Here is a 15,089-nt window from a genome sequence, read left to right on the forward strand (position 1 = left end):
TATTAAAGTCTGCGGCCTATACTTTGCCTCCACCGTCCCTCTCCTCCCGAGAAGGGGAGGCGCTAGGTAGCTTTCGCTAACGTTAGCTTACTGACGTAAACACGAGTGACCTGTTTTCTCGTTTTCGAGAGTGCTGCTTAGGTAACTAACGTTAAAAGGAAATATATTTGTTCAATTTCCCTGCAAAGGCACATCCGAATACTGGAGTGGTTTGAATATATCAGAATGGATGCCGGTATGTTTCTCGTCCATTTCACTTGCTAGCTTCAAAGTGTAGCTGGCTAACATCACTAAAGAAATAGTCTATGTGTAGCTGGTAGTTAGTCAGCCATGGTTGTCAGTGTAACGTTCGCTTTCACGATATTAACATTAAGTTAACGTTTGCTAGCTTTGAATATAATGTCGCTAGCTAAGCTAGTGCAAAAGAAACATGTCAAGAGACAATTCAGAACAACATATTTAGCTACGAAGTAAGGTTATGATTCAAGATGTGGCTGGCTCGCCCTATGGATGAAATATGACACAATAATAGCTAACATTAGCTAATGCTGATTACGTTATGTTAGCGACCTGCATATCATAGGGCTTATGCTTACTGCTGGGTGGGTATTGTTGTGTGTGTCATGTAAATCATATGTAGACTAGCCTAATACAACTGGTTTATTTGGCTATCTAGTACGGTAGAGTTTTCTAACGGGAAGGCCTGGTGTTGCTTTCTGTCTAGTCAACGGGAGCTACGGTTTATGCTAATGTTATTCGGAACTGTTACGCGCCGGTGCATGCGTAATAAAAGAGTTTGTCTGCCAAATTAAGAAAATTAATATAGCTACACCTGGGTATATTCGCCAGCGTAACGCGACAAACACTACTAAGCTTTCTAAAAGTTATTGGCTATTTTACTTGCTAGCTCACTGAAGTATTGTTAGCTTAGCTGTAAAGCTGTGTTTTGACACAGGGTGTCACCGTGAGCTGTGCGTTTGAAACGGAATTCTTCTTTAATCTGTACAGCTGTGACGATTAGCATGGTATTTACCATTACTTTAGTTCTTTGTTTATTTAGATAATTTTGCACGCTAAATTTCCCCGAAGGAAACTACGTAGGTCATAAGTTGTTAGGTATGTGGTCAGGCTTGATGTACTAGCTGTTTGCTTTCGCTTTCACTGCAATTCCAATGTAGTGTTTTCACCCATCAAACCAGATGGCGCAGTGTGTTCACAAAACATGAATGGCCGCTAAGTCTGAAGATTGAAATCGTTTCGAAAATCAAAATGCTTTTTTTGTTGTTGTCTTTTGCAGATATCATTTCTAATGGGAGTAAAGGTGTATCCCAAGCAAGAATATAAAAGCAAGGTCGAACCTAGGGCAGAGGAGAGGAATGAGCATTCGCTGGGTTTTGGACACATACACGTTCACTTTGAGCTGGCTTGGTAACCTGTGGCAGACTAAAGCCCAGAGGCTGGTGTGGTCCCGCCTGCCCACCATTCGCTTCCTGCCTTCCAGGCTCCACGTCAGGAGGCAGCCGGGCCACGCAGCTGGCCGCCTGGGCTGGACGCAGGTCCGGAGCACCAGGAGGAGGGTGGTGTGGCTGGGTCACAGGTTAGGGCTGTGCACCAGCTGCGCCCATGCCAGCGCCTCGTCTCCGGGCGGGTGGAGCGGTCTGAGCCATCGCATGTCGCGGATCAGGAGCACGCTGGACTCGGTGTCGAAGGCCGTCAGCGGGACGCACAGCGACCTCCTCTCCAGGATCGCGCGGCTCAAACCCGCCGCCGTCACGGCAGGGAAAGGGGAGGCGGGGCCCGCCCCGGGGGCCATGGCTGAGGAGGCCCCGCCCAGGGAAGCCCCGACTCCGGTCGTCGCAGAGGAGGGGCCCCGCCCCGGCGAAACGGCCGCCCGGGAGGACGTGAGGCCGCCAGCCCCTCCAGCCCAGCAGGGAGCCGGCGCGGTCGCCACGGTAACCAAGCAAACCTCTGACCTTTTCCACCCCAGCTATTTCGCGGTGAACTTGGGCGAGACGTACAGCTACCTGGCCCACCACGTGAACGCCTATTTCGGGATGGCGGCGAAGACGGACGACAAGAGGCCGGAGGACCGCGGCGACGTCGCCCAACCCCCCGCGCCGGATGGCGGGAAGCCCGACGACGCCCGCTTCCTCGTCCCCTCGCTCGTTTCCGACAAGGCGGCGCCGGAGTCGGCTCCGCCCCCCGATCCCGGCTCCGCCCTCCCGGCCCCGCCCACCTCTCCAAAGAAGGGGATCGGGCATTACCTGCCCAACCCCGGGCCGAGCATGCAGGCGTTCGTCGGCAGCTACATCGCCCCCCTGGTCCCCAAGTTCCGGTCGGACCCGAAGGGCGTCGCCCCGGAGAAGGACAAACCGGCGGCGGCAGCGGAAGAGGCGCCCGCCAAGCAGACAGAGAGCGCCGAGAGCAAGGAGCAGCGGGCTGCCGAAGACCGGGCCAAACGCCTGCTGCAGCAGCGGGAGAAGGTAGACTGCAGATGCACACCTGCACTTGCACACTTGTGCACGCACGCCTGCACTTGCACACCTGTGCACGCACGCCTGCACTTGCACACCTGTGCACGCACGCCTGCACATGCACACCTCTGCACGCACGCCTGCACTTGCACACCTCTGCATGCACGCCTGCACTTGCACACCTCTGCATGCACGCCTGCACTTGCACACCTCTGCATGCACGCCTACACTTGCACACCTCTGCATACACACCTGCACATCTGCACCTGCACATGCAAACCTGCACACATGCACAACTACGCATTAATGAGCAATACTCACTGGGTTAAAAAAGACATACCATTCAGCATGTAATTCATTTCATGTACTGTGCATACTGTAATACACTCACATGGTTTTCTGTTTCCTTCATATATATATACGTTTTTTTTAAATATTTAAAGGAAATTATTTGCATGTGCGTGATATAGAGTTATTTTCCATTTTCAACTTAGCACATTTTCCACACGCTCTTCATAAACCTATGTGTGAAAAATATGTATCGTGGAAAAAAAGTTGATGCCTTCTTAAAATATGCGTGTCTATCACTTATTAATCTGTCACTATTTGGAGGTATACTAACGCTGACCTGGGCATAGCCACAGTTTTTGGTGATCAAGGGCAAACAGTAAGTCTACTTTGGGCCACATTTGGTCCATGGCTGTCAGCTGAATTGCTCTGGTTTGGGGGACTTGCTCTTCGAGTAGCAGTTGAAACGACAGAGCCAGACGTATGACACGAGCGGGTTGTTATGTCACCGTAGGTGACAGATGTGTGCAGTCCTCATGTTTCCTTTGGACAAACATTCAAGTGCAAAATTCCCTGAATCCGCTTTCAAAAATAGCTCCATCTAAACGTTCCTGGAATCGCTGGGTATGGTATGTAAACCTAGATGAGTAAACCTGCACCATATTGCATTTTGCTGCAATGCGTCATTCACTCTCTTATCCTGGGGCCTGCTTCTGTTATGTGTCCGTAGGTCCTGTTGGGAAAGAACCTTCTGGAATATGCTCAGGAGAATGTGTCCTGTGATTTTCTTGTAATTGAGTGCCGATTATTAGACTTGGGTGGCTGGTGAATACACAGCATGACTGGAGCTCATGGGAGATACTTTGACTGGGACTGATTGAGGATTCAGTAGCATTGCTGGGGCTATTGAGGATTCAGCAGCATTACTGGGGATGATTGGGTACTTTGACTGGGTATGATTGAGGATTCAGTAGCATTACTGGGGCTATTGAGGATTCAGTAGCATTACTGGGGCTGATCGGATACTTAATGGTTGAACTTTGTCTCTGCCCGCCTGTCCCAGATCATTGCCAGGGTGAGCGTGGACAACCGGACCCGCGCCCTGGTCCAGGCGCTCCACCGCGCGTCCGATGTCAAGCTCTACATCAAACGGGTGGAGGACCTCAGCTACCACCTGCTGGAGTTCCCCGAGACCCGCGGAGTGGCCGTAAAGGTGGGTTTGGGCCGGACTGGCAACCTGGCCAGGGTGTGTTCCTGCCTCTGGCCCAGTGCATTCTGGGATAGGCTCCCCTGCAACCTCCAACAGGAACATGCAATCTAAGAAAATGGATGCATGTTTTTTTTTTTTGGAATATAGCATTTAAATATGATGGGGTTTTTTTGACTTTCAATGAACTCGTAAAACATTGTAAACCAGCAAAGTCAGAGGGACATTTAGCTGTTCTTTCCCTTGTGTTGCGTGTGTGTTTGTTGGTGTTTTAAATGTCTCCCGTGCTGTGCCAACAAGGCAGTTTGATCTGTGAGACGGAAACCCGTCGCTGTTCTGCCTGTGTGATTTTTCACAGCTCTCTGTGTCACATGACGCTTTTACACGGCTGTGCGCTTCACACAAGTTATTCAGGTCAAGGACGAGGGCCAAGGACGAGCGCAAAGAATTCAAGGTCCCCACTTAACTTCCCTGACTTACTGTGCTTCCTGTACACTGGTTTTCAGTCCTGGGGCCTCATTTATTAAAAAACAAAAGGGTAGCTGGAGCAATCATGGATCAAGAGCGGGGTCAACAAGGCCAAGGGGGCACGTTTCAATGGGCACGACGCCCCCGGAGTGTACCTGTGAGCTGTGTGTGACTCTTGGCTCTTGTGCGCCCCCCTTCAGGAGAAGGTGATCCCCTGCCTGCTGCGCCTCAGGCAGGCGGGTGACCCCGCCCTGCAGGCCGCCGTCCGGGAGGCCCTGGCGCTGGTGGGGTACACCGACCCGGTGAAAGGGCGGGGCATCCGGGTCCTGTCCATAGACGGAGGCGGGACCAGGTACTGCTCCAGGGGTTTCGGCCAATGCTGGCTGCCGTGTTCGCTTCTGCTGCACGTCCTGTGCAGTATAGTTGTTTCTTTCTGGCCTAATTTGTTTTTCACAGAGACTGTGTTTGTGTGTTTGTGTGCTTGTGTGTGTGTGCGTGTGTGTGATTTCAGGGGACTGGTTGCCCTCCAGACTTTGCGTGAGTTGGAAGACCTGACAGGCAAACCCATCTACCAGCTGTTTGATTACATCTGTGGTGTCAGCACAGGTGAGTCTGAGCTTTTATACTGAATAGCACCGCAGATTCTCTGTAGTAAGCAGACGGACATCTTCTGCTGTCCATCACAGATCCTCTAAATTTACCAGATAGTCATGATATTGTTCAGCACTGTCTGTGATTGCCAACTCAATTAAGGCCATGATTAGTTAATTAGCTGAGGTCTTGAATTAAGGCCTTGATTAGTTAATTAGTTGAATGTGTTTTTATCGTGCTGGGGTGTTACGGCTGGCTCGACTGGCCGCAACAAACAATGTCCAGATGAATCAAAAACACGACAGAAACTGATCTAAAAACAAACCCAGACATTTATTAATCTAAATAACAAACAAAAACACACAAAGTTCACAAAACAAAAGCTCTCCACACAAATCACAAACCCCAAAATAAAACCTCTCCTGCCTCATACTACTGGGCTTTATATTGGGCCACAGGCAGGTGGAAGCAATCAGGCAATTAAATAATTACGCAACTACCTCCACCTGCACTACCCAGGCAAGCAGAGGCAGGGGACGTAACACCCCCACCCTTAAGACAAAAAAAAGACAAAAACTAAAGGTCTTTTTTTTTTTTCTTCTTCAAATTACTATACAACACAAAAAATAAATACCAAATGTCCACAAATTGTCCAGAGAAATCTGCCACTGTAGGGAAGTGTGTGTCTGCGCGCGTCGTCCTCGACGCCGCAGGGACCTGTGTGTCTGCGCGCGTCGTCCTCGACGCCGCAGGGACCTGTGTGTCTGCGCGCGTCGTCCTCGACGCCGCAGGGACCTGTGTGTCTGCGCGCGTCGTCCTCGACGCCGCAGGGACCTGTGTGTCTGCGCGCGTCGTCCTCGACGCCGCAGGGAAGTGTGTGTCTGCGCGCGTCGTCCTCGACGCCGCAGGGAAGTGTGTGTCTGCGCGCGTCGTCCTCGACGCCGCAGGGAACTGTGTGTCTGCGCGCGTCGTCCTCGACGCCGCAGGGAAGTGTGTGTCTGCGCGCGTCGTCCTCGACGCCGCAGGGTACTGTGTGTCTGCGCGCGGCCTCCTTGCCGCCGCAGGGAAGTGTGATGGCAGATCCCGGACGAGCCCCCATTTGTTACGGCTGGCTCGACTGGCCGCAACAAACAATGTCCAGATGAATCAAAAACACGACAGAAACTGATCTAAAAACAAACCCAGACATTTATTAATCTAAATAACAAACAAAAACACACAAAGTTCACAAAACAAAAGCTCTCCACACAAATCACAAACCCCAAAATAAAACCTCTCCTGCCTCATACTACTGGGCTTTATATTGGGCCACAGGCAGGTGGAAGCAATCAGGCAATTAAATAATTACGCAACTACCTCCACCTGCACTACCCAGGCAAGCAGAGGCAGGGGACGTAACATGGGGTAAAACAAACACCTGCAACGACACCAGGGCCCTGTTTCACACAGCAGGGTTACTGAGTTAGCTGGATGACTGCGCCGAGGAAAACCCGGAACCCTCCCGAATCTGGAACATGGACTGAAGTAAAAAGAGCTGTTCCGGGTTTTACTCAGTGCAGTTATCCGGCTCACTCAGTAATCCTGCTTCATGAAATGCACCCCAGCCCTTTGTCAGATAAACTTGGACACCCCTGTTCTCAGGGATCATTTGCCATGTAGCACTTCAACTGAAAGGTTTAGTTGATCTGACTGCTAAAAGTTTCGGGATGTGAATATGGCAAATTTATTCATGGCATGCACAGCTATTTCTGATATACTGTGGCCTAATTAGGGTACAGCATTGTACAGTAAACATGACAGGCAGACAATTAAAGACAATTAAGAGCTTGCTTCTCTCCAGGGGTTGCAGTTGTGCATAAAAAAGCAGCCCAGCATAAAAAGGCCGAGATTGAGAACCCCTGAACTGTCGCCAGAGAGGAGGCGGGGCTTATCTGCGTCTCCGCCCACTGAGGTTTCTGTCCCGCCCCCCTCCCTCCCTCTCATAGGGGCCATATTGGCCTTCATGCTGGGCGTGTTCCAGATCCCCCTGAACGAGTGCGAGGAGCTGTACAGGAAGCTGGGCTCGGACGTCTTCAAGCAGAACGTCATCGTGGGCACGGTGAAGATGGGGTGGAGCCACGCCTTCTACGACAGCGAGGCCTGGGAGAACCTCCTCAAGTAGGGCTCCGCCCCCTCCCATGCCGCTTTCCCCTCTCCCCCCGCCGTCGCCATGGCGCTCGCACACAGTCTAAAAGAACGTTAATCGATAAATTTAATTTATCTTTTATTGGTCTTATGCCGGGGGTCTCACGCCACTTCCATTCTGTTGTACCCCTTTATCTACCCGTTTCTGTTTGCTGCACATCAAGGGGCCTACTTTACAAAGTGGGGGAACTCGCTACTATTTTGCTAAACGAATAGCCTACAACTTGCGCCGCGGAATACGATTTACGCTATCGAGTAGATCAGTGTCTTCCTTTTCCGCTAGCGACTACAGATGTTGTCAGAAAGCCATAAAAACAACTGAGGTGGTTTATTTGTTTACAGCAAAGTTAAGCATTAATAAGCAGCATTAATAAGCAATATCATTTCTCACCGCTGCAGTGGCAGTTAAGCCAGCCTGTAATAAAAATGCCAGTGGTCCCTCCTCTCCTGTGCAGATTTCTCAGTCCGTGAATCCGTGTTTGTATAATTTGGTTTCTTGCCGTTATGGCCTTGACACACAACACAAATCCTGTTTTAATGATTGTTTGTGCATGTCTTAATAAAACCTCTCTGATATATACAACTCATTCATTTGTTAGGGCTGTTCTGAGTCCTTCTTTCTCGTAGGCCGTATAGCACATTTAAGCTTATCAGTTAATCGTTATTTATAGAGTAACGGGTTCCAACTAGCGATTAAACGAGCTGCATGCAATTTGCACCCCTTAGTCTCTACAGAAAGTTTATACTAGACTAGTCAATTACCTGCTGGTTGTGAGTTGGTGCATTGAAGGCTGTGTTTGCACTTTAAGAATAATATTTAATTAATTACCAGTTGTACCTTATTTAGAGGAAATTTTGCAGCATTCGATCGTGGTATAGCACGTTCACGTGAGTTCTACTATATATCAGGTATCAGGTATATCAGGTACTATATATCACAGGTGCGTGAGATACAAATATACCACCTTATTATGCATTTTTTAATAAACCAAACGTAAGTGGTTACGTTTAAGTTTAAATCCAAGAACATTTTTATTTATTCGGCTGCTTGTCATCACTGCAAATGAAAATTCAGTTGTCAGTTGGCCTGCCCGATTAGCTGTTCCACTGAACTAGCGTCCTGTGCGTTTAGAGTGAGAGTCTATGGCTAGCGATTTCATACCCACATATTCACACGGTAACAGTAACACCCCTCCTTTTTTTTTATTCGACAGGGAAAGATTGGGCGCCGACCTCATGGTCGAAACCGCGAGGAACGCCAGATGTCCGAAGGTGAGCTCTTTTGGCGAGGCGCAGCTCGAAGCGTTCCTATTGGCCGACTGACATGATTGCGAGAGATTACGCCCACAAACGCGGCGATAAGGTCAAAGGGCGGGTCGTCGTCCGGGCAACCGCGCGACGACTTTGCCCTCCTCTGGCCTGCCTGCTTCGTTGCCGCACTGCTGGCGGTATGAGAGAGAATTCCGGAACAGGGCTACTGTGTGTGTTTGCATGGTGACATCACCTACGGTCGGACGAATTGGGCCCAGCTGAATTTCCCTTGACATAGAATGATGAACGTGTGTCCTAAAAATTGTTATTTGGGTACATTCTTTGAAAATATCTTTTAAAAGTAAAACCAAGAGCTTGAACAGTATGTGTCCCATAGTTACCTTCCAGGATGTTTAATCTGTTAAATTGACAAATGCTTTCATTTTCTGCAAAGTTATATGGCAAATGATTTGCCTGCATCCCTGGTCCAGGAGAGCTGCAAGTTTGTGCTAGGTTTTGTTTTCACCTTAGGATCAGGAACCAGTTTGAACCCTAGAAACCCGGTGAATTATCTGTGTAATCAACTCTTTTAATTGATTAATAAAGTGATGAGAGAGAAAAAAACAATGACACCTTGTTGGGTTGCTGACCCCTTGTCGGTCTATAACCTGATTCCAATGGAGATGTGGCTTTGGTCTCCACCAGGTGGCAGCAGTGAGCACCATCGTGAACCGAGGCACCCCTCTGAAGGCCTACGTGTTCCGGAACTACAACCTGCAGCCGGGGGTGCGCTCCCACTACCTGGGGGGCTGCCAGCACAAGCTGTGGCAGGCCATCCGAGCCTCGTCCGCGGCCCCCGGGTACTTCCAGGAGTTTGTGCTGGGTAACGACCTGCACCAGGTACGGCCAGCCTGCCGGCCAGCACCCCTTCATTCCAAAGGGCCATGAACTTTAACCCTTTATAGTGTGAGATCACAAGAATGTGATTAGAATGTTTGTCACTGAACATTCTAATGCTGATGTAACAATCGGCATTAGAATCTTTGTAACTCAACATTCTAATGCTGATGTAACAATCGGCATTAGAATGTTTGTAAATGAACATTCTAATGCTGATGAAACAATCACTGCTGGCCTTCTAGAACACTGGCTTAGAATTGTGAAAAAAACATTCCAGAAAGCCTACACATCCAAGGGTTAATTACTGTTAAGCCGGGGCTGACAAGTGGCACTTAGACCCTCATCCTTTCTGAAGAGGTTTTCATGCACGGGGATTCCACATCTTCAGTCAGGAGCACTGTTCTGGGATCAGTTTTGTCGTTTGGCTCGTAGTATGAAGAGTGGGATTGCGGGCTGGGGGAGACTGATGCTGGATCAGACCTCCTGCGCGGGGGCACTTAATAAATAGGCGCCCGGGTCTTTAGTTTTTATGTCTGGACTCTCCCTGCCTTCCCCTCGGGGGCAGTTTGGCCGCTGGCCAGTTCACACGCGCACGCCGCAGAGCGGATCCGTCTACACGCTGGCCCCGCCCCCTCGTGCTTCGTTTGCATTCCGTCTCCCGATTGGCCGAGGGGTGTTTGGACGGGACGACGGATGCTAATCGAGCGCCCCCCCCCCCCCCCCCCTCCCCCCACCGAACGGCCGTCGCACAATGGTTGCCACGGAGCACGAGGAGGCCGCGCTGAAGAATCGCGGCCCATCGCCGCCCCCTCCTCCTCCTCCTCCTCCGGGAGGCGTACGAGCTCTCGGAGCGCGCCGCGGGACGCCGGAGAGAGAGGGGGGCTCCTCGCTCCGCCCCCCGTCCGCCAATTACCGCCGTCGCCGCCGCACGGCACAAAGGCGCCCTGTCCGAAAATCACACCCCGGCGCCGTGGAAACGCTCAGGAGGCACTTGACCTCCTTAAATTCGAGCCGCGTAAATCCAGTCTGACGCTAATGTCTTCAGAGAAGACGGAGACGTAATGGAGAGGATGTAAGGCAGCCCTAATCTTACTGAAGACGGCGGTATCCAACCCCGTTCCTGCAGCTCTACCTTCCTGCAGGGTTTTCATTTCAACCCTAATTTGGCACGCCTGATTCTGCTAATTAGCAGCTCGACGATGTCTCCAGATGTTGAGTGAGGTGCGCTTTGTTAGGGTTGGAATGAAAACCTTTCGTGCGCCACAGAGGCAGCTGCACACAGCTGGCTAACAATGCGGGTGCTTCACCTCTGTACCCAAAAGTAGCAGGTTTCTCACCGGTTCTTTCTCGGCCCGAGTGGAGAATATTTTAGAAACGCTTTCCGCTCTCAGCAGGCGTGACTCTCACAGTTAGCATTCTTAGGCTATCCATGTCTGAGCAGCGGAATGAAGCTTGGGTGAAATTTGCAAACCCTCACTTGCAGTTGAAGAGAAGACTTATTAATGACATGTCACAGTCTTCGGTGCGTCTGAGTAATTATTTTCTGTCAGTGAACAAAGGGGCAAGAGTGCTTCCATGCCGGGCTAAATTTGGCCCCTGGTCTGCCGACTGATGTTAGCGAATTATTCCCAGAGGGTGCGAGCAGCAACCCCGTCCCACGCAAGTGGGGAGAGCCTTAGGGCAAAGTCCCCAATTTGTCTCTTATTTACACACACACACACACAGGCACATTCACTCACTCACTCACTCACTCTCACTCACTGCACAATCGATCCCCTGTTCACGGCTCCAGACGGCAGCTTCAGCCTCATTAAGCCCCTCTGACCCCTGGGGTCAGGGGTCGGGGGTCAGGTGGAGACACCAGACGGCTTAATCAAACATATCAGTGTCCCTCAATCAATTAGCCTCAGTAACGCACCTCATTCAACAGCTAGATGTCTCCTTCAGCTGCTAATTAGTAGAGTCATGTGTACACTATTAGGGTTGGAGTGAAAACCTGCAGGACTGTAGATCTCCAGGAACGGATCTGGTTGTCACTGCTCTAGAATGTACGCGAGCGATGATTGGCTGACAGGCCTGTCCTCGTAAACGTACATAAGTCCAGTTCGTCGGAAGCCCCCCCGCTGTCCCCTGAGCCCAGGGCGCCCCCGCCGCCCCGCCGAGGAAAACCCGCCAGATTCGGCCGCCGGCAGGTGCGGCCCCGCCGCCCCCTCCTCTTCGCCCGGCGGGAGGGAACAGGGGGCTCCTCTCTTTTTTTCGGGCGAAAGGGACAGTACGCGCCAGTCAGCCTGTCGGCGGTCTCATCAATGCACAGTGCCACAGCTGGCCAGCACCGCTGATTCCCCTCTGTGGTCTCTTGGCTGGCTAACACAAGCTTTCACACTGTGGTCAAAATGGCTGCATTGCAGCCTAGCCAATGGTACGTGAGAACATTAGGGTTTATGAGAGCATTAGGGTATATGAGAACATTAGGGTATATGAGAGCATTAGGGTATATGAGAACATTTGGGTATATGAGAGCATTAGGGTTTATGAGAGCATTAGGGTATATGAGAACATTAGGGTATATGAGAGCATTAGGGTATATGAGAGCATTTGGGTATATGAGAACATTTGGGTAAAAGTAGATATTAGGGTACATGAGAATATTGGGCTATGTGAGAGCATTATGTTGTATGAGAACATTAGGATATTTGAGAATGTTTGGGTGTATGAGAATATGATGGTATTTGAGAATATTAGGTTGGATGAGAATATTAGGGTATATGACTCCCTCCGGTCCCGGGCCCCGCCGTCTTCCCCGTGCGGTTCCTTCCAGACGTCGCCTTTCCTGCCATTTCCAGATGACGCGGGGCCCCCGGCGGCGCGCTAGCCAGCCGGCTACTCCACCGGGATGCACCATCAAAAAAGAAAGAAACCTTGAGGCTATGACGTTTATTTTATTTTTTTGGGGGGGTCTGCGCCCCTTTTTTCCCCCAGGGCCCCCCCGAGTCTCGAGCTCCCTGCCTCTGGCCCCGTTTCTAATAAGACCCGAGCACCTCGCGTTAGAGCCTCCGTACCCCCCCCCCCCCCCCCCCCCCCCACTCCGGCCTCATGTTTATTCAGGACGCTAACGTGCTACTGGCTTCCGCGCGGCTATTTACTTGAGAAGGGCCGACCGCTGCCAATTTGCTGCAAGGCTTCCTCTGGGTAATTGGCTCCCATCAAAGCCAGCTAATGAAAGGAGCAGTCTGTACCCGCTATGAACACTTCTGCGGTTTTTCTTGATGGTCTTTAATCGTCAGTTTTTACTGTAGCGTTGCTTAAACGATTTTGACCTCAACCGTGTTCGCGCTCAATTAATTAATTTTCTTTTTGCCAAGATGGATGGATGGATGGATGGATGGATGGATGGATGGATGGATGGATTGGCCATGTTTGAAGCTTGCGTTGTTTCCGCTTGGCCAGGGTTTCCCCTGTAAGATGTTGTTCTCATTGGCTCTTACCTGGTGGTTCTCAACCCTGTTCCTGTAGACCTACCGTCCTGTAGGGTTTCATTCCAACCCAAACAAAGCCACACCTCATTCAACAGTAAGAGATCTTGTTGAACTGCTAATTAGTAGAGTCAGGTGTGCCAAATTAGGGCTGAAGTGAAACTCTCAAGGTTGGTAGATCTGCAGGAATGGGGTTGGGAACCACCGCAGTAAATGTGTAATGCAGTGACGGGATCTCTCTTTCTCCCTCCCTCCCTCCCTCTCCCCCTCTCTCCCCCTCTCTCTCCCGCCCCCCCCCCCCCTGCCCCCCAGGACGGCGGGCTGCTGATCAATAACCCGACGGCGCTGGCGGTGCACGAGTGCAAGTGCCTGTGGCCCAACACGCCGCTGCAGTGCGTCGTCTCCCTGGGCACCGGCCGCTTCGAGAGCCACGGCAAGAACAGCACCGCCTACACCAGCCTGAAGACCAAGCTCACCAACGTCATCAGCAGCGCCACCGACACCGAGGGTGTGTGTGCGTGTGTGTGTGTGTGTGTGTGTGTGTGTGTGTGTGTGGGGTGTGTGGGGGGGTTGTCGTTTCATCTGTCAATTAAAATGTCTTGGATATTTGGACTTTTAATTGCAAAGGCTGTACCAGTAAAGGACTGGTTTAAAGGTCTGTCTCTCTTCCTCTCTCTCTCTCTCTCTCCCCTCTCTCTCTAACCTCTCTACCCCCCTCCCTCTCTTCCACTCCCCCCTGCTCTCTCCCTCTCTCCCCCCCCACTCCCTCTCCCTCTCCCCCCCCTCCCTCCCTCCCTCCCCCTCCCTCCATCCCCTTCTCTCTCTGCAGAGGTGCACTCCATGCTGGACGCCCTCCTGCCCCCGGACTCCTACTTCCGCTTCAACCCGTTCCTGAGCGAGGACATTGCGCTGGACGAGAGCCGGCGGGAGCGGCTCAACCTGCTGCAGGCGCAGGGGGCGCAGTACCTGCAGCGCAACGAGGAGAAGCTGCGCCGGGCCGCCGCCGCACTGCTGCAGGAGAAGAGCGCCCTGCAGAGACTCGCCGAGTGGCTGCGGCTCAAGGCCCACATGTACGACGGCCTGCCCTTCTCCAAGCTGTAGCCCCGCCCACCGGCCCCGCCTCCATCCCCGCCCACCTCCTCCTCCTCTACCCGCCTGCCTGCCCTTCTCCAAGCTGTAGCCTCGCCCCCTGGCCCCGCCCACCTCCTCTCCTCCTCTACCCGCCTGCCTGCCCTTCTCCAAGCTGTAGGCCCTGCCCCCCGGCCCCGCCTTCATCCCCGCCCACCTCCTCTCCTCTACCCGCCTGCCTGCCCTTCTCCAAGCTGTAGCCCCGCCCCCCGGCCCCGCCTACCTCCTCTCCTCCTCTACCCGCCTGCCTGCCCTTCTCCCTGCTCTCTCCCTCTCTCTCTCCCCGTAACGCCTGTCATAACTGGTCACAACCGCATATTACAGCTTGTCGTTACGCGGCCATGATGTGTGCCTCCATTATTTCGTAAGATCTGTTTTGAATACACTTTCAAAATATAGCAATACGTTTTGAAATGTATCGTGAGCTGTGATGGGACTGCTTATGACAGGTGTTATGTCATGCTTATGACAGCGTTATGTAGGCTTTATGATACATAGTTTACAAACTGCTTCTGTCATAATGATCACATCCTCAAGACCAGTTCTGAACTGAACACCATTCCTGTGAGCGCGAGTGTTTTACGTGGAGCTTTGAAGTCTCACTCGTGCTCACTCCGAACTAGATAATATCAACAGGAATCTGTTCGGAATGAGTGGGCTGGCTGTTCATTGGTTAATGAGGATAATCATGCGAAGGTAAGCTTAGAGTTCCACTTTACACTATACACTATACACAATAAAGTGTACAATTGGGGCCATATGTACTCTGAGTTGATTTAACACTTAATATTTTACTTCATAAGCTGTCCGTGTGGACAAAAGCATGTCCTGCCTCACAGAGTGAGTGTGTGATGGTGCCCCCTAGAGCATAGGAGGACTTAGTGTTTTTAAACAAACCTCAAGTGGAACAGTAGAGTAGAATATATATTCAATACTGGAATTGAATATTGACTGCAGGGTTTTTTTTTTTTGTCAACAAAAGCACTTTTCACTGGTGATTCCATTTTTAGTTATTTTGCCTTTATTTACCCGTAATTCCTCTCGCTGTCTGTGTTTCTGATTGGTTCAATTTCAGTTTAAGCTTTAATCAACCTCGTCCACCCCTCATTTTTGATTGTGTTAAAA

General features: G+C 51.2%; 1 protein-coding gene across 2 annotated transcripts; it reads left to right on the forward strand.

Moving 5' to 3' along the window:
• Positions 1-26: 26 nt before the first annotated feature.
• pnpla8 (patatin-like phospholipase domain containing 8) lies at positions 27-13,995 on the forward strand. Of its 2 annotated transcripts, none has more exons than XM_035402291.1 (10): positions 27-235; positions 1,298-2,483; positions 3,826-3,975; positions 4,638-4,789; positions 4,949-5,043; positions 7,014-7,185; positions 8,427-8,484; positions 9,169-9,363; positions 13,149-13,344; positions 13,666-13,995. In XM_035402291.1, exons 2-10 carry the CDS (start codon positions 1,377-1,379, stop codon positions 13,935-13,937), a joined length of 2,397 nt encoding a protein of 798 aa, XP_035258182.1. In that variant the 5' UTR covers positions 27-235; positions 1,298-1,376; the 3' UTR covers positions 13,938-13,995. The 2 variants fall into 2 exon arrangements, with proteins under 2 accessions (XP_035258182.1, XP_035258183.1); XM_035402292.1 differs by lacking the exon at positions 27-235 and adding an exon at positions 379-602.
• The last annotated feature ends 1,094 nt before the right edge of the window (positions 13,996-15,089 follow it).

The sequence above is a fragment of the Anguilla anguilla genome, chromosome 19 (assembly GCF_013347855.1).
Source record: "Anguilla anguilla isolate fAngAng1 chromosome 19, fAngAng1.pri, whole genome shotgun sequence".
Taxonomy (NCBI): Eukaryota; Metazoa; Chordata; class Actinopteri; order Anguilliformes; family Anguillidae; genus Anguilla; species Anguilla anguilla.

Bases quoted from the DNA above. Each gene is read 5' to 3' on its own strand.
- pnpla8 (XM_035402291.1), top strand. From the start codon at position 1,377: ATGAGCATTCGCTGGGTTTTGGACACATACACGTTCACTTTGAGCTGG. The intron at 3,976-4,637 runs GTGGGTTTGGGC...GCCCCCCTTCAG, and splicing joins CCCGCGGAGTGGCCGTAAAG to GAGAAGGTGATCCCCTGCCT. The intron at 13,345-13,665 runs GTGTGTGTGCGT...CTCTCTCTGCAG, and splicing joins CAGCGCCACCGACACCGAGG to AGGTGCACTCCATGCTGGAC.